At 42.1% G+C, this 20,075-nt stretch overlaps 1 protein-coding gene across 2 annotated transcripts in view; it reads right to left on the bottom strand.

The window, feature by feature from the left end:
• Window positions 1-359: 359 nt before the first annotated feature.
• Window positions 360-20,075, bottom strand: part of KIF26B (kinesin family member 26B) — a 458,615-nt gene continuing 438,899 nt past the window's right edge. For both annotated transcript variants that reach the window (XM_030557033.1, XM_030557034.1), the window contains 3 exons: window positions 6,631-6,833; window positions 5,286-5,436; window positions 360-3,110 (listed from right to left, as the gene is read on the bottom strand). In XM_030557033.1, the coding sequence (XP_030412893.1) occupies window positions 2,962-3,110; window positions 5,286-5,436; window positions 6,631-6,833 (503 nt within the window). In that variant the 3' untranslated portion in view covers window positions 360-2,961. The remainder of the gene's footprint in view (window positions 3,111-5,285; window positions 5,437-6,630; window positions 6,834-20,075) is intronic.

The raw sequence follows: 20,075 nt of genomic DNA, 5'->3' as shown, positions 1-20,075 counted from the left end.
CCCATATATGCCCAGGCCCAGAAATGACTATATATTTTAGCATGCAATACTGATGTGTGGTGCAATTGTCAATCCTCATTAACTAAGTCTTTGCACCATAAGAAATATTTGTAAGCTCTGTGATTACACTGTGTAAATAAATACTACAATAGGCCAAATTTTTCCTTGATGTAACTGCACTGACTTCATTGGAGCTACATGAAGGATGAATCTGGGCCACTGTGACTAACAAAGTTAAGCTAGTACATAGTATATCATTTAAAAGGATTGCTAGAGATACCTTCAAGCTCCACAGAGCTCTTCTTCAGAGCTGGAAACTCGGACCTGAAAAAGAGCTCTGTGGAGCCCTAAAGCTCATCTCTTTCACCAACAGAACTTGGTCCAATAAAGGACATTACCTCAACGCCCTTGTCTCTCTCATATCCTTTATAGCTACAGCAATACTGCAGACATGTTAGATAAATGGGAGACTTTGTAAAGTCTTAGAATCTACAGCTCTAACGCTGCTAAACATATGGTCATAGCATTCAAGACAGTGACTTTCATGATCACTCAGCCTAAATATTGCAGGTAACCCGGACTGAACTATGGAGCTGACACTGCACACCCAGATTATGAAAAATGATGTACAGAAGCTTAATTCCATACAAGAGATCTTCAAAATGTGACAATATGTGAAAGTTTGGGGGCCAGAAGGCCAGTACAATCTGCTCACCAAGTCAGAGGTCAGATATTAACATGTTCTCTGTGTTTACTATTTGCCAACTTATCACCTTGTTTACATCCAGTATTTGCTAGCTTTTAACATACAGTTTTCTATCTGTAATCTGTCTGTAGCTCCCTAACACTATTGTGTATACATTAAGACACCAACATCATGCAACTTGTTTTCAACTGAGGAATAATTATGCTTCCCAGCCATTCCCTGCTCTGTGTTTGATGAACAGAGTTTATGCAAATACACAAAGCTAGAGCAATACAACAGAATAGCTGGGATTTCATATGCACACACATTAGGAGTCTCCAGTTTATGAAATCCACAGTAATTGTTAAATGCGCATGGGCAGAGTTTTCTGTTATTTATTAATCCTTTGCTTAGTGCCATCAGTTTGCTTGATGCATTACAAAGGGCTTGATGTTGTCCATGTCCTGTTATGTGTCCAGGAAGCATCAAGCCCACAAAGTAAGACATCCTGAGTCCCAAGGAGCTTTCAGCCTAAGACCCTGATCCTGGAAAAAGCTCTATGTAGGCAGGCCCCTGTGCCTGCGTGAAGTTCCTTCGGTGGGCTCTGTGCAAAGGTCCCCTTGCATGAATCAACAGAATCAACATCCAGACCTGCACCACTGAAGTCAATGGGAACTTCACCATGGACAATAACAGGCCCACAGGTAATACACTAATAATGTTATCTAGGAGGTATTATATATAACTATTATATATAGAATGTGACTGAGTTTCTAAACCAGTGATTAGAGGCATATTTGAATATAGGTTACATTCTGCCCTTATTTTCTCCCAGATAACTCCACTGATAACAACAGGTTTGCCCGGGTGTAACCGAGAGCAGAATTTGTGTGCGTGCTTATTTCAATAAACAAAAAAGACTGTGCCAAATAATTCAATGTATTATAAAATGGAAGTGCTCATATATGCATTGAAATAAATACAACAGCATTTCTTTGCACATGCAGAGCTGGGACCCATTGACATTAGTGGGGCTAAGATTTGGCACTTAATTTGGTATGAAAAGTGACAGATGCCCTGTGCCCAAAATGCTGTGTCCACTCATTTATAATGTGTGTTTATTTCTTGAGCAATTACAGCTGAGCAGAGCATGTGCCCCTCAATCATAGCCATGACTGTGGAATGATCCATCACAAAAAAAGCAGATGAAAAATGTTTTAAAAATGGGATAACTAAATGTCACCAGATATTTCATCCCCTCCCCCCGAAAAAAATCATTCAGTTTTAAACTGGTAAGCATGAGAACCTCAGTCTAAAAGGTAATTTTCCAGAACGTTATTAGTACCTGAAAATAGGGGGTTGAGAGGACAGTGTCTCGTCAACCATAACTCTAGCATCACCAGTACAAGGCTAAGAGTATATCAGAAAGGAGAAAAAATGGTAGAGTTGCATCAAATGAAATGCATATTGCAGTAGTTTCTTTGCAATAGTTTTCTTTCTCCTCTTCCATAGTACCATGCAAAACTCTACTAACAGTAATAGTCCCAATGTTCTTTAACAGTTAAAACACTTTAAGAGCAAAGAGGGTGCAATCTAACCTCACTCACTGCCAGAAACAGTTTTCAAACCATCTGGGAGAGGTAATGTTCTCTTTGAGTGGCCTTACTCCAGTAACGATAAAAGACAGTTAACATTTATTCATATGTTGTACTGATTAGGAAATATCTCTACAAACACAAGTTACTTAGAAACAGCAAGTCTGAAATAGGAGAAAACACCAAGAGAAAAAACAAGCTGTAAATACATTTCAAAAATGTTTGATTTTGTTTCCTTTGACTAGCACCATATGTACACAAGAAAGTATGAACATAAATGTTTGGATAATAAAGATTTGCAAGGCACTTAAATAGTCTCTCTCTGTAATATTTTTTTATGCAGCTCTCAACAGCAGTCCGTCCTACAACTAGCCCTTCCCCTCCCTCAGCTAACACAGGGGAAGAAGTCACTTCTGCCAGCAGTTCTTATTTACAAACATGTCCTTAAAAGTGCTCTTTCAGGCTAGGAAAATCGGCATCCTTACGTCTCCTCGTTGTTGTGTTCATCACATATTTGTTTTTTTTTAATACTATTCTTCAGTGTTATAAAGAAAATCTCTTCTCTCTCACACGGTCAAAACTTGACACCAACCTTCATCCTCATTCTGTTGTCTTTGGGGTGCTGTTTAAAAGGAGCAGGAAGGGGGGGTAGTAGTTTGAAATTTTCTCAAGCTTAGTCCTTTATCGACGTCTGGAAGTGATGTCGAAGCAGGTGATCATCATGAGGTGGGCCTTGCAGAAGTTGACGCGGTTTTCCAGACGCTCAGTCACGCACTCCAGGGCCTCCAAATACTCCAGGGAATCCAACTCGAATACCTGCTCCAGGTCAACTGTGAGAGAGGAAAAAAACTAGTGGGGACAGTGGACAAAATCCAGCACAGATTACTGGGACAGATGGATCTGACCCAAGCCTGTTGTATACATTATCAACTCTAGGTTTGCATTTTCATTTAAAGCTGCATTTCATATTCAGTGAGCATGAAAACAGTACAGTAGCATATTAAATATTAAGAGCGGTTCCTTCATCTAGTGTCATGCTCTCCTATCTGCTCCAGAATCACTGATTACTGTCTTCGTACCATCTTCACAAAGCCATATGCTCTCCCCCAAATACTCTACAACAACCCCAATGCTCACTGTAGGTACTTTCCATTGATTGGTCTGAGGCATGAATGTGTGCGTTTCACTTTCCACGTTAACTTTTGGTCCCGTATGAAATATGCAGGTAGATCCCCATGGAACCAGATTCAGAAGTGATGTGTAGGGTAAGTTAGACCCATGTACATTGATTTAGTCCCTCTTATACTCAGGCCCTGCTTCAGTCCATCCCCATTCAGCACGTGCGCTTAAGTCCTATTGACTTTCATAAGTGCTTTGCTGAATAGGGATAGATTTAGACTTAGCCATGTGCTTCGCTGAATTTGGGGCCTTACACTTTTATGCTTTGAATCCCCTAGATCTACTTACACCTGTTTTCCCCATTGGTAAGTGAGTGTTACATGTTGGAAAGCGTATGTTAAAGTAGGTTGTGGGCTAACTTAACTTGCAACATTTTATGGTTCCTAAGCACATACATTAAGAGAGCTTGGATTCCCTTGCACAAAAGTAGTGTAGGTGAAGGTAGATCTGAGGGAATCTGGCTAATCTCCATCACCTAAAGTCTGGAGTCTGTACGATGCTTGAGGATTGCCTTGTTTCTCAAATGGGAAATGGAAGCAACGGAGCAAATGACTAAGTGAATGTTGATCTGAGCAAACTTCCAGTGGTCACCTTTAAAACTGTTCATATACCCTTGGTAACTAGATGAAATTTCTACGACTGTCACAAGACTCTCACTGTCTAGCGTACCAAACACTGCAAATTCTGGGGTAATGTTATCTGCTGCACTTATCAAAGGGAAAATTAGAACTTTTCAAAAGCAACTGCTGCAACAAAAGTCCCATTGGCTTGTAACGATTACATGTAGCAACTGCCCCTAATAAAACTGGATTCAATTTTTTAAAATACACATAGATATAGATGCAGACACACACACACACACCCCTACCCCTACTGTGTTAGGATTTATAGTGTAGACATAGCTTAAAGTTTGTGTATCTTTGTCAGCCTCGCTCCTTGTGTAGATGCAGCATACGCCAACACAAGGAATTTTTCTGCTGGTGCAGGAACACTGTCTCCCCTAATGATGTCAGAGACTTTGACAGAAGCCCTCTTCTATCAGCACAGCTACGTCTACACTGGGGGTTTTGTCAGCATTGTTATGTTACCGGGGGTCTGGTTTTTCACACCTCTAACTGACACAGCTATGCTAGTATAAGTTTTAAGTGTAGACCAAACCTGATTGTCACTCATCTGCTTGCAAATGTGGATTTTTGCATGTTCATTGCAATTCTTTTAATCTTTTCCTTCTAGGCTTTTACTTTTATTTATTTAAGTCCTCCTTGGTTTGAGGCTAGAATGGTGAATTCCTTTTAAGACAAAATTCTATGAACGTCAGCCATTTCTAGCTATAAATAATTGGCCAAATTAATCCTGGATGCAATTCCACTAGAGTCAAAAGACAAATTTGCTTCATAGTGTTATTTGGCAGAAGGATAGTAGATTTATTACACATACACATTATACACTCAGACACATGTCTGAGGCCAAAAATCAAAAAATTAATAAATTTAAAAATCTCATTTTCTGTAGCTGTGGACTGAGACACATGAGTGTTAATCTGGCATTGGCAATATTCACTATTACAATGCTGTACCATTCCAGTATTCAGCTCCTGGGCGCATAGGATTGTTCAGCTCAATTGTCAACATTTAATAGGAATTATTTGGAAATAGTTCTAGAAATACAGTCAATCTAACTCTGGCCCCTAGGTCACATCAGTTCAATTTAGTTTACAAATATACTAGCTCACATCTCAGCCTCAGCATCAGTCAATCTTTCTGCTTCCCCTCAATGAAATAAACCAAGGACACTTATGAATACAGGCAATAAAATGAAGTCCTTACATTCACTAAGCCATTTATTAGGATCCAGCATCAGGTACTGTTTGGTCACCTCCAGTTCCCTCATTAACCACTCGTACTTGGCTCTGACCTCAGCAATCCTCTGCTGGCGATGTTCCAGGATTTTCAACTTGGCATTGATGCATATCAGCTCCTGCAAACCAGGAAAAAGGAGAAGGGAAAGAATAGGTGAAATGGAGAAGAAAAATCCATGCTGGATTTAGTCAATTTTCCAGTCAATAATAACCACAAACTACTTAACATGGAAGCAGGTAAAGTCACTGGCCAGAATAATAGGTGGTTTTATTTTTTGTTCGGTTGGTTTGTTTTTTGTTCTTCTCAAACGAGGCTAGGATATACAGACAGAGCAGCAAAAGCTAATAATAGCTATAATTTATTAATAATGGGCAACATCTTGAAATTCAAATTAATTCAAGCAAAAAAGTTGCTACAATTCATTTCATTAGAAGTTTTTGTTTGTTTGTTTGTTTTTTGAGTAAGGACATCAGGATTTGACCAAACAATTAAGCTCATCAGAGAAGGAAATCCATCTCCAGCTGTATTATACCACGATGCATATCTATGTGCTATGTAAGTAATAGATCCAATATTACAATTCTATAGTAAAGAGCTGATAAAAATCCAATTTCAAAAATGTTCAACAACAAAGGAAACAGTTTTGTGAACATATATGCATTTTTGACAAACTAATAAATTATAATTAATACTTGTATTTTGAAAGCATCAGATATTTAGGGTGCTGAACAACAATTTAAAATAATGTACAATCTAACTCATTATGAAACAATAAAACAAACCGAGAGCAGCCAAATAATGTGACATGATTAAAAAAAAGATGGGGAGTGTCGTAGACAAAGGTTAAGAGAGATTATCACAGAAAACTCCATAGCTCGTGTACGTGTAGCTCCATCTACTTCAAAGGTGCTTCACCAATTTACACCAGTTGAGGATCTGACTCTTAGACTTTCCAGCTGCTTTTTAAAAGATGAGAAGAATGAGCATGGAAGGATGTCGGGGGAGAGTAAATTCCGCACCTAAGAGCCACAATGAACAAAAGCACAATCACCCACTCTCAAACAGAGATGATGGCAGGGTACAGAGGTCAATCAAGATGAGGATCATTGAGCATGTGACAGGCATACATGGAAGTTTCTGATTAAAAAAAAAAGCAAGCTTGGTTTGCAGTTGCTCATTTATGAGCTTCAAGTTTTGTTTATTTGGAATCTGATCCTGTGAGATGCTGAGTGGAACCCAGAAGTTGCTTACCACCTTTCAGAATCAGTCCTTTAGGATCGAAATGGGAATCAGTCCTTTGAGGTGCACTCACCTTGCTATCCCCTCCTCGTCGCCGTTGGAGTCTCTCCACATCATCTATCTCATAGACTTTGATCTCAAAGGGTTCACCCATCCCTCTCTGTGCACTTCGCAGTGGGCCATCTACCCAACGGACTCCTGGGCTGTTGGCAGGTTTCCTTACCGGGGAGGTTGCATCAAGTGACAAAGCCGGTATGAGTCTTCGTCTCTGAGAACCTAAAGAATACATGAATTGTCAAGTTATGTTAGCATAGTTAATTCCTCTCATTTCTGCTCCTTCTCCAAAAGAGACCTCTGCACACATGTAATATATTCAACCCTCTTAAATAGAAAGCGGTAAGCGAGAGAGAACCTGAAGACATGAAGGAAAGGGGTTGCTTAACTCTGAACATAAAGCACCAAGTCACTAAGACACAGTACATGAGATGGCCCCAGTTTGCAAAAACCTCTGTGCATGCTTTACTCATGTGCATACATTTACTGGCGTGCAGAAGTTTTTGCAGCAGGATCAGGGTCTGCTTGTGAAACTGACCTAACATGTTCTATTATGGTTTTACCAGGGGTTCCCTTGACTGATGTGGATTGATTTTTTTTCTCTGGGAACAATGCTAGCCAGCTCATGCCATAGCCTGCCCCCATTAGGGAATCTAAATCACTTTGGGGGACAATTTCAAATGGCTGCCAACCTGTCCTTTGTGCCAACTTCCATGAAAAGGCAACAAGCATTGAACTATGCCTGCAGCAATTGTGCTCTAATTTGGTTATCACCACCATAGCTTCTATGCTAGAATTTTTCCAGAAACTCTCTCACTGGTCACTCGCACCATTACAATGACATAGTAATACTCAGCACTGCATGGTGAGAGGGCATAGCGGTTCAAATACCAGCAGTTCCCTGCATACGGTTTATGTTAATGGCACCACTGCTGGTGAGGTCAGTGCAGCGTTGAAGAGTTTTAGAAAAATGGCCCGTATAGACAAAGCTGATGCAGTGTGGAAAGCATCTACTATACTACTAATTGCTGTAAATATGGTGCTAGCCTAATAGTGAAAGAAAGCAAGAAAGGCGTGTGTATAGCAGTGGTTCTCAAACTTTTGTACCGGTGACCTCTTTCACAGACCAAGCTTCTGAGTGCGACCCGACCCCCCTTATAAATTAAAAACACTTTATGTATTTAACACCATTATAAATGCTGGATGCAAAGCGGAGTTTGGGGTGGAGGCTGATAGCTCACGACCCCCCATGTAATAACCTCGCAACCCCCAGTTTGAGAACCCCTGGTGTACAGGCTGATGAGAAACAGAGAGAGACACTTACACAAACAGAGGGAAAAAAAACAGTTATATTTTTCTTCCTGACTTAATACAGTAAAAGAGACAGATGGGGTGTGGGGGGGCGGAGAGGGAAACATGGTTGGTTTATTTTCTAGCTGACAGCTACTGCAGTGTTCGTCCAGGAGAGGTGGGGGGAGGTGAGGGGAGAGAAGCAGCCAGCCAGCCTGAATGAAACCATACACTGGCTCTCTTGGCTGCAAGGACTCAGCCTGGTGCCAGCAAAGGAGGGATACAGCATAATCGTGCATAGATTTTATTTTAAAACCAAAATAAAATCATTTAGAAGAATCTCAAAAACTGCATTCATTTTAAGTTCAATGTAAATATCTACTAAACGACTGCCAAGGTGGTGTTTGGGTAAAAGCTTAAAAATCTATTGACCTTCCAGTATTCGCATTTGCAAAGAACGGAATTAGGTCTGATTATCCACTAATGTTTGCACACCAGGCAGAAAAATAGGCAAACAAGCAAGTCTTGTCCCACTGAGTTAGGGGGCTGCAGATTTGAAAATAATATTTTTAAACATTGATGAGATAATTTCTCCCACCATTCACCTTCCCTGTGAAAAACCTGTGGCTAATCTACAGAGCTGCTATATCTGAAACCACCATCCTGGACCCTAAATAGTCCCAATTTAAAATACTTTTCCATACAAAAACGATGTGCAGGAAGTTTTAAAATGAAGCGCACAGGTGACTAGAAAAGTCCAAATTAAGGCTGCCTGTGCAACCTTGTTTCTGCCCCTGTATTTCAAAGCTGTTTTTAATTACATGATCACTAATTGTGTTCTCTTCAGGATCCTTGGAGAATGAAGCAGCTGCTCTAAATATAAACCCTCAGGCTTCTGGGCATGAGCAAACTTTTAAACAAGGGAGTAGAAAGAAACTCTATGGGCAAATGATTCCATAACTGCCCACTTCAGGGTTTCTAGTGCCTCCCACTGTAGCAGCTGGCACTGGCCACTGTCAGAGACAGGACAGTGGACTAAATGGACCATGAATCTGATCCATCATGGCAGTTCCTTTGTTCCAAATGTGTTGTGGGTTTATCCTCCTTATTGCTCAATTTGCGGCCCCCCGGTCTCATTCATTGTACTCCAATCAATCCCCTCCAGCTGCCTGCCTCAATCACTACACATCCTTTCCTCATTCACCATCCAAGCCGCACATTCAGGCCTGGTCTCCACTTAACATTTTTCCTGGCATAGCTGTGTTAGTTAGGAATATATTAAAAATAAAAAATAAAAAAAAATCACACAACCACAATTAACTAACTAGCAATCCCCAGTGTAGATGCAGTTATACGAGCAAAAGAAGTCCTTTTGCTGTGATAGTTTATGTTGGTATAAGCTATACAGTATCAGCAAAAACACTCTTTTGTTGGTATAAGCTGCATCCACAGTAGAGGATTTTGCCTGTATAGATATACCAGCAAACCCTGGTACAGGATGTCATGCTGAAAAAACTGTGCGTTATCCTGTAATTAAAGAGGTGTATCATAATGCAGACACAAAAGGGGGCAGAGTTAAGCTTGTATGTGCAAACTTAACTTTGGTATTTCTAGTAATAAAGAGCTTCACTATGCAACTTTAGTGCTTTTCTCATATACTTTCTCTATGGAATTTTCTAGGTGTTTTTAAAAAGGAAAAGGATAAAATACAGTGATTCCATGGAACTATTTGCTAGACAGCAGATGAACCTTCTGCTCTGCACATCATGGACCTGATCCAAACCCTACTGAAGTCAACGGAAAGACTCTGCTCAGTGAGGCAAGGGCTCCTGTGGTGCACAATCTTGAACCGCCAACGACACAGACTTGTATTCTCCTTTTCATATAGTATGCAAGCATACAGGGAACCTTCAGATCATTGTCTCATTCCATGCATCCTCTTACAGATCACATTTCATTTGCTCATAGAGTTTCTTTCTACTCCCCTGTTTAAAAGTTTGCTCATGCCCAGAAGCCTGAGGGTTTATATTTAGAGCAGCTGCCTCATTCTCCAAGGATTCTGAAGAGAACACAGTTAGTGATTATGTAATTAAAAACAGCTTTGAAATACAGGGGGCAGAATCCATTTTTTTTGAAAACTGAAAAAAAAGTCAGTTTTTTCTACCCCACCAAATATTTTCCCATTATATTCAGAAAAAAAATATGTTTCGAATTTTTCCCATGAAAAATAATTTGCATTTTTACTTGCTCTCATTATTAAGGGTTTATTATTTACATAGTACAAATGAGAAAACCAAACTGCAGGGGGCCTAACCATGTACCACCGAAGTCAGTAGAGGTCATGGCAATGATTTCAATGAGTTTTGGATCAGGCTACAAAGTTATGTCTATGTTACCATTTATATTAGTGTAGCTCTGCTAGGGACAAGGACAGTGAAAGCACTAGTTTAGACAGGCTGATGCTTTTTTAACCACAGTGTCATCTAGGCTTGCTCTGGGTAGGGTTAGACAAGTGGTGGTTAAAGTGAATCTCTCTGGTGCTCCCAGAATTCCTGCTGCTGGTGGAGTTACTTACTTATTGCATGATTATTCCACGTTATGTTCAGCCTGCATAGGCAAGAATAAGCTATGTACTAATATGACTTGGCCACAGCTTGTGTAAACATGTAGTTTAAATAGGGCCTGAAAAAGTCAGGAGGATTGAGTGAGGAATAGAATCCAGATCTCCTGACTCCCAGTCCTCTACTCTAAGCATTAGATATCTGTTTGCTTCCTATTTTTCATACCCTGTGTTATCATCACAGTACAGTAAAGCAACATCAACACATCCTCAACTAAGAGAAGGGGCTAATTCCCTGTCGAGGACTGGAAGAGGTGGGAGACAAATGAGACTAACAAATAGTTTACTAGCTGTCCAGTCCCCAAGCCGTTTTCTGTGGCTTACTATGACTGAAAATGAAGGGCTACAATCAGCGATGAGCTGCCAGAATGTTGTTAACCAGTTCCCTACTAGGTCTTCGGCAGCACTTCGGCAGCAGGTCCTTCACTCGCTCCGGGTTTTCGGTGGCACTTCGGTGGCAGGTTCTTCAGTGCCGCCGAAGGCCCGGAGCGAGTGAATGACCTGCTGAAGAAGTGCCGACGACGACCCGGTAGGAAACCAGTTATTAAGCATTGCCCAGTGAGTACAAGCCCAAGACCCCCCATCCTGACTGCCCCCCAGGGCCCGACCCACTACCCATCTTGCCACGCTCCCTATCCTCTGACCCCATCCACCACCACCCCGACAGACCCTCCAGAACTCCCACGCCTACCCAACCCCCCCTGTTCCCCACCCCCTGATTGCCCCCCTGAACCTCCGCCGCCCTGCAACTGCTCCCTGCCCTTTATCCGTCCCCTCCTCCCAGCCCCGGCCTGGCCCCCTTAACATGCAGCGTGTATGGATGCCGCGTGGTGCGCTGGAGCTCACAGCCGCACCCCCTTACCATGCCGCTTAAAGCGGCAGGAGCTGCAGAGCTGCTCAGGAGTGGTCCACAGCGCTGGTGCCAGGCTCTCTGAGAGTGGGGAAGGTGGGGGAGGGGCCGGAGGAGCCTCCCCAGCCGGGAGCTCAGGCGGGCCGGACAGGATGGCCCCTGGGGCCTGGAGTTTGCCCACCCCTTTAACAACCGGTTCTAAACCGGCTTCTAAATTTAACAGCTGGTTCGTGCAAACCGGTGCAAATCGGCTCCAGCTCACCACTGGCTACCATGGTTCTCCCCAGCCTGCTGCTTGCAAAGAGACACAAAATTATTTAAAGGTGTTTTTAATTGGTCCCTAGCACTTTTGTTGTTTGCTTTCTAGGGAACAAGGTGCTGCCAATTGGCACAACAGAAGAGGCAATATGAGTACTCAGAGAAGCTTTGGACTGAAGTACTTAAGAATGAATTACAGAGAGGCAGTTCTGTGAGGAAGAGGCCTGGTCATGAACCATTCGTGTTAACCTAGAGACCAATGAGGACTGCTACCCTACATGACAAAGCTACAGATAGAAGGGGGAGACTGCAGAAAAGACCCTTAGGGAAAAATTGAAAAACCCACAGGGAATTTTGCCATTGACTTCAATGGAGCCAGGACTGAATCCACAGAATCTAATGGAAAATGACCCCCCTTTCTATAGGTTGTTTGAATAAGCACATAGAAATTTATGGCAAGGATACAGTTGTGTATTAAATTCTACAGGACCATCAAAAAACAAAACAAAAACCAAACAAATGCCTATAGAAAATCTATCACTTTCTACAGGATTTCTCCATAATGGGAAAAATTGAAAAACCCACAGGGAATTTTGCCATTGACTTCAATGGAGCCAGGACTGAATCCACAGAATCTAATGGAAAATGACCCCCCTTTCTATAGGTTGTTTGAATAAGCACATAGAAATTTATGGCAAGGATACAGTTGTGTATTAAATGCTACAGGACCATCAAAAAACAAAACAAAAAACAAACAAATGCCTATAGAAAATCTATCACTTTCTACAGGATTTCTCCATAATGGCAGACTGTAGAAATAGGCTTTAAAAATGGATTGCAGACTGAACCACCAGATCAGAAACAGACAGTAATGTAAAAGAGAGACACTGGAGAAATTTGCTATCAGCTCTGTCAAAACTGCCCTGCCCATCCTGCATTCACTTTGGCAACACCGGTAGCCCTTGTCATATCAAAATTATTGAAACAGAAAAGAGAGAGAAGGAGAGAAGCCAAGTCAGGGAGAGACAGACTCTTTGTCTCCAAGCCCCCTATGCTAGGTAAACTTTTTGCCAAACGGTTTGAGATTTCAAACTAACAATGCTGTGACTCCTAAACTCTTGGCCAGCAAATGAGCCCACGCCTGACAATCCAGCATGCAGGAACCAGTGAAGCTGAAAACACATCAGGGAGCGACAGTGATCCTAGGCCTGACTTCAGTGGGCATCTTTCCAGGCTTTGGATCAGGCCTTAGATGAAGCTGCATCATCAAGAGTAATATCGACATGTGACGGACGACAACACAGACCCAGAAAGAACTGACCAGTTGGCAATGATAAATGTGGCAGTGGCCTGACAAGAGACAAATACAGCACAGGCACCATTTGAAATGACATGACAAAATTGCAAAGCTAAGAGTGACCTCGGTCCAATGGCCCCACACAGAGACAACCAAAGGGAGAAACCAGCTGTTAACTAGCGGGGAGATTAAACAGCACCATGCCAGAGAATGGTAGAATTCTTGCATAAGAGTATAAAGGGATAACCAATTTTGCTAGAACACCGAGGGCTTTACTTATGCATTTAGAAACATACCATGGCACCTACTCTGTCAAGAGCCTGGCACGTTCAGGTTATAAGAAATCAGTTATAACAAAGCACTAGCCTTTCGGCTTAAAGGAGTATCACCCTCATTTGGTGACAAGTGATACCAATTTTTCTTCTGACTCAAACCAGTCCACAGTGATGAAATTGTTTTAAAACTAAAGTGTAGCAAATTAGGAGATTGATCTTGCAAGGCGTGCAGCACCTCTGCTTCCATTAGGAGTAGAGGGAGCTGGGTACTTCCCAAAAGGCTCTCATCCTATTGCAGCATTGGAATTTTTTAATCTGAGAGCAAAGCTGTATCTTGCTACTTAGGACATTTGCAATTTTATATATTCACAGAGTTATAGACTTTAAGGTTGGAAGGGACTATTATGATCATCTAGTCTGGCCTCCTGTATAGCACAAACCAAAGAACATCATCCAATGAGTTTTGCGTCAAGCCCGCATGTTAATGCATACATCCATTTTCGTGTCAGAGTGGGAGATGTATTAACGGTGCTTATGTATTATTTTTAATGCTATGAGGGTTCAGTTGAACACAACCAAAACTCATCCTGATGGGAACTCATGCTTGTGACTCATTTAATATCACCTCTGTATAAAGCATTTAGTTTGTATTGTCTCCAGTGTGCCTGTGATTGTTAACATCAATTTTTTATGTAATTGGTGCAGATTTGGGTTCATCTCGTGGGAGGTGGGACATGTCTCCCTATGGAGATTCAGAGCCTGATTCCAGTGGCACTTATAGTGGTGTAACTTCACTGAATTCAATGGAGTTATTCAGGATTCACATTGCTGTGAGGTCAGAATCAGGACATCATTTGGAAAGAGGGGGAAGAGGTCACAGGTGTGTCTAGTAGAAGGGTGGTTTTGCTTTATAGTACCCATGCATCCCCATTTGACACAGTGCAAAAGAGGAATCATATGGTCCAAAAAGTGGTTTACATGGGCTCTTATATTAGGCCATTTGTCCCAGTGACCATCACTAGGTGGACAAGCAGAGTGGACAGCAATGGCAGAAGCAGAGTAAGCAAATATGAGCTCATTATGTTTTCCTAGTCAGGATTCCTGTCTGGGCTGCCAGTGGGTTACCACAATAATCTATCTGGCTGGTCTTTGTTCCATCAAGCCATTAAACACAGGCAGAGAGACCTGATCTGGGTGGGTGGACTCTTATGTCTGCATGGAGTCCTACTGAAGTAAATGCGGCTCGGCATAGACATGGGACCATCTGTGCAAATTTGACTGCAGGATCAAGGTATGTGGGTGGGATGGGGGGAAGGGTCAATGCTCTTCACTTTTACTGACTCGGGATGGTATATCTTTGCTTTTTGGCATGTGCTGGGGAGAAATAAAATGAAACAACATCTGCATGTTTGCAGTGAAGCTGAATGGAACCTAATCTATTTAAAATATGCTTATTAGCCTGGGTACAGAAGGTATGGTGTATCTTGACAGGAATTCCTACTGCCTCTAGTCCTTCCATTTAGTCTCCGGGGTTTATCTGATTTCACATTAAATGTGTTGGGTAAGGAGATACATTCAAAGCAGCATTTTAGGATGAACGCCACAGAGCAGGTGACAGCTTGCTCATCCACGATAACACACAAAGACAAGGATTCAATTGTTCAAACAAATATCTATTTTTTCTTTAAAAAATACCCGTTTGAAGACACTTGTTTATTAATGGGCTCTGTGGGGCTGGGAGCTCATAAATCTTTACTATATAATTAATAAAGTGCTTTGTAGCAGACTATAATGCACCACTCCTCTGCTCTCCAGCATGTTTTTTACAAAGGCAACTGTTCAACCTGGAAGATTGGCAGGATTAGCACACATCCATCCCTCCCTCCCTCCCCTTCCCCCCTGGTAGTGGGGACACACAAACACACACGGTGCACCAGCAATCTATTCAGGCCAACTGACTCTCCAACAATATAACAGGGAGTCATTCATTTTCCATTCAAAAAACTAAATAGATATCAATACCGCATCTTAGAGCAAAAGAAATCCAGTCCACTGATTCCACTGCCAAACCAGTAATAGTGGTCTCAGCTATAGTACAGCACAGCATTTACTAAATATCCTCTCCTGCATCTGACTCTATGGCCACGTCTACACTACAGTCCTTGATTAGCATAACTACATCACTCAGGGGTGTGAAAAATCCACATCCTTGAGCAACGTAGTTATACTGATTTAACCACCCGCTTTTAACCAGGAGGGCTTTTCCTGTCAACACAGCTACTGCCTCTCGGGGAGGTGCATTAACTAGGCCAACAGGAGAAGCTCTCCCGTCGGTATAGGGGTATCTTCACTAAAGCACTGCATTGGTGCAGCTGTGCTGCTGTAGTGCTGTGCGTGAAGACAAGCCCTAGGACCTATTTTACCTCAGGATATTAATGTGTGTGTACTATCCCATGATAAAAAATGCAGTGAAGACCAGGCACTTTTTTTTTTACCACAAGATAAACTAAACAAAGTCAACCGCAGGTGGGGGATAGTGCTGATCTCAGCTAGTTTACCTTAGGATAGCTCATGTGTGTTAGTTACTGCAATGGAAAAAATATACTTTTTTTAGTGTGACAACAAGGCCTAAAGCTTTGTCTACACTACAGAGTTAATTCAAATTAGCTACACCCACATGGCTAGGTTGAGTGAGAGCAGCCACACTGAAACAACAGTTTGAGCTGCACAGAGTGACTGGGTTGGCAGCTGATGAGTTACCTATTCCCCCTGAAGGACTAGCCAATTTAAAAGCCCCACTGCACTGGAGTAAAGGCATTTGGCTGGGACTTGAGTTAGGTGCAACACTCAAGTCATATTAACTCTGCAGTGAAGACAAGTGTTGAGAAGATGTCATCTGCAGACAAAGGACTCTCAATCAACTAGGTATTTGATCATAACTTGAAGGATATGAAGAGCCGAACTGAAGTCAGTGGAACTAGTCAAATGTTCTTTGCTAAATGCGTGCCTGAAATCCTAAAAGATAATGGGATTTGCTTAGGTGCAAGATGTCTCAGTGTATTCCTGGTTAGATTGCTTTCTATGGGCAAATTCCAGTCTGAAATTTTTTAAACTATCTTAGAAGAACATAAAACAAAAAACAACAAAAATAAAGTCTCCATAAGGAGCAGAATGTGTGTCTCCTGTCTAACAGCCTGCATCTGAACTCCGTACAAAACAGTAGCTGCCCCCTAAACATTTCAAGGTCCAATAAATAGAAACCAAATCATAACTACATACACCATGACTCCACAAGTTTACATTGTAAGTTCAAAGGAGGAAGACGGTAAGATACAGAGCAGGAGCCATTCATTACTACACTAGTTGCTGTAAAAAGTAAAACTGCGTTTGTGTACAGATCTGATGGTTCAGCATTCTCCCGGCCAACAAACCATCTAATTGACCTGAAAGAGATTAAATATCCCCACACTAAGTAGTGTAGAACACACACAATTTGTTCTGCTGCATTGTTCTCAGAGAACCCTTTCCTCCCATTCAAAATAGCACTGGCTTCTAGTGTCACTTCAGGCCTTTTGTTTGTTTGTGAAGACAGTATGCAGAGGTCCCCCTGCTGTTCCCCACTTTCTAGCAACCGGGCTTCTGCTTTTATTATTTGAGAAAGCAAGATTGATTTCCCCTCTCGCTCCTCCTTCCTGTGGGGTCTGCCATCGCAGTCAGGTCCCCATGACGATTGCCTCCTCCCTTTCCCTTTGACCTTCTTCCTCAATCTGTATTTTATTGCACCCTTTCTCCCATGCAAGTCCCAAAGTCTCTTTCTCCCCTATGCTGGACTGTAGCATTTGTACTGCAACTTACACAGCTCTTGGTCCTCCTCTCAGTGACACTGGGGCAACTTCAGTGGGGTGGTGCCTGTGTAACAGAGTGGAGAATTCGCCCCAAATGTTTAGGGGACAAATTTCAGAAAGAGACAGTGTGAAGCACAAAAGAGGCCACATTTATGGCCGAGTCACCCCATTGCTCCCCAACCCATCTTGCGCTCTCCCATCCCAGTGCCCCGGGTTACATAAAGGTAAACAAGTTGAGCTGGAACAATTCAGAACAAAAAGCAACAAATTAATATTTGATTCCGAGACAAAGGCAAATTTCAGATTTCAAAAGATGACCTTAAATATATTTCTCCACTTTGGCCCTAATACCTGATGATGCAAAATATTTAGAGCCATATTCTCCTGACTTACATTCTATACAACCAGACTGAGGTCAGTAGGTCTTCGGTAGGAACAAGGTGTGAATCAGTATTTACCCTTTACTCATACGTAGGAACGCAATTACCCTCACAAACTTGTGCCCCTGCATAGAGACACTGCATGTACATGAAACTGGCATAGATTCAGAGACCTCCGAACATTCTGGGTACCAGGCAATTGCCTGTTTTTGTCAATTTCCCACTACTCCTGACCACACTCCCCAAACTACTGCTTCCTTTTGGAAGCATGTCTGGGGCAGAGTGTTCAGAGCGAGTGAACGAGCATTGCTGAAACCAAATCAGGATGCAGCACTTCATTTAGCCTGGCAGGTTGACTGTACTTTGGGAGAAGTCCCAGGAAGATGTAGGTCTCACCGGTACAGTGCTCAGCACCCACACATTGCTAGCAAAAAAGTGCCCATAATATAGAGATTTTCCTAAATCTTTATCTTATGGCTGGCCTTTGGCTCCGTATGTATTTGTCAGTTTCATGACACTATTTATATGGAGATGACACAGAGCTGTTTATTGTCCTAGGCATTATAATACCGAAGTAAATCGATTCACCAGTCACTTTGCCAGTCAAGCCAAGGACAGGGGACACTGCTATGATAGCATCAGCTCCAGACAGGACAGTGGCAGAGGAATTCCACTGAGCTAATTCTGTGACAGCACAGCGAGCAGGTTTTATTTACACCCGCCTAATGGTGTCTGACTCAATCATGCATGTTACATGGAGCCTTCATAGTTCACAATAGCCTGCTGCCATTTCCTCTATTAAATCATCCCTACGTTCGTGCAGCCGAAAGCTCAGCACCGGCACGCAGTAGTCAAGCGTGTAAAAAATGATTACTGTGATCCCTTTCCACACAGATCTGCGGCATGATATGACCTGGCTTTGACCTGGGAAAATCAATGCTGTTGTTTTAATGAACAACAACAACAGAAAATAATTGTGGCTGGGGCCCACTTACCCCTCTCTGCAATCCACTCAACAGTCACATGTTCAAAGAGAGTCACCAACATACAAAGATTAATCTCTCTTTATAATTCTTAATGGCACCAGTCATGGTGGGGGATAAGACAGCGTGTGAATTATCATCATTGTCCTTATCATCATCGGTTGTGGATGTGGACAAGTTAAGATGCAAGGGTTGGAAATGCCCTTTGGCTTTATGGTGCCAGGGATATTTTGCAATTCTGAGCTTATGCAGGCTAAATGTGAACTGAATTCCTTTTCACTTGGATGCAACAAGAAAAGCTCTGTCTCTGTGTTTCATCATTATTGCTAAGATCTTGTTTCAGTGCTGTCTGATATCAGTAGCAGGTCTGAGCTGGATTCAGGTTATTTGCTGCACAGTTTTAATCCATGCCTGGTATTTTCTAGTATTTTCATTAACAGAAATAGATCTGAAAGTTCTTCAGAGTTTAGGACTGTTCAGATCTGGAGTTTACAGAACCTCTGAACCTTCATTTTTAAAAACATCTCTGACTCCAGAGAAGCCTAGAGTTATAATGGTAGGATGTGATGTAAAGAGACTACAATTATATATAATTATAGTCACGCTGTGACAGTCAGTCATTTTTATGACGATGTTTAGAATCATGTAGTAGTTTCCTCTACTCTTGGTGGTGAAACTTAGCACCAAGAAAGAGCTGCCAGCAGTCATGAAACTTTTATTGCTCAACCCATAAAATGTTTCAGCAACAAGCTTTAATTATCTACAGGCCAGAAAGGTTCCTGATATAGAACAAAATTTAAAAATATCATATCTTGGATTTGTCAAACTCTGGCAGGAGACAGAGACCTAAAGCAGATCCCTGCATCCAAACCCCTTTAAAAGCTGGGACAGTTCAGATGTGAATCCAAACATTGTTACTGGGGCCTAGTATTATAATGAACCCAAACCCCTTTAAATATTAGGAAAGTCTGAATTTTGCAGCTTGGGTCCCCCCCCCCACTCTAGATGAGCCTCATTCAGAAGACGGGCTTGTACTTTTCATAGGGATTCTTTAGCTTCTTGTTTTTTAATGACCACTGCTGTACAATAATGAGTAAGGCAAAATAGGACCAGGCTGACCAAACTTGAAGGTCCTATATACAGCAGCTTCTTCCCAACCAAGCCACCTGTAGAGAATCTCCCTGCTCCCCAGATGGACTCATCTTCCTCTCACGTCTGAGTCCTGATCTTCCCCCTCAATGAGACAGCCCATCCCATGCTGGCAGGCAGGCAGGGAGGCAACAGTCACTACTTGCCTCTGACTCACTGCTCTGTCTAAGCCCCCTTTGACCTTGAAGCCCAGATCCTAAAGATCCAAGTATGTTCCCCTGCTGAAACCAGCTCTGATGCACATGCTTTTGCAAACTGCCAAACTCAGATTTGCTTTGTTTTTCAATTATCTTGTATTAAGTAACTTTGACCACTTTTTTTTTAAAAAAATTGGACTAGAGAGAGCCAGAAATCTAAACACACACATACTCCTCAGGAGAGAAAACCGTTCAACCTTGAACTAGCATTGTAAGCAGTAATTAGTCACAGACATGCCAAAGGCCTTTGATCTATCCATATAAAATATGGACATGAGACTCTTTTATGCACCCAAACCAATTCCAGAAAGGGGAAGGGG

The sequence above is a fragment of the Gopherus evgoodei genome, chromosome 3, assembly GCF_007399415.2.
Source record: "Gopherus evgoodei ecotype Sinaloan lineage chromosome 3, rGopEvg1_v1.p, whole genome shotgun sequence".
NCBI lineage: Eukaryota > Metazoa > Chordata > Testudines > Testudinidae > Gopherus > Gopherus evgoodei.
This window is presented reverse-complemented; position numbering and strand designations above follow the sequence as displayed.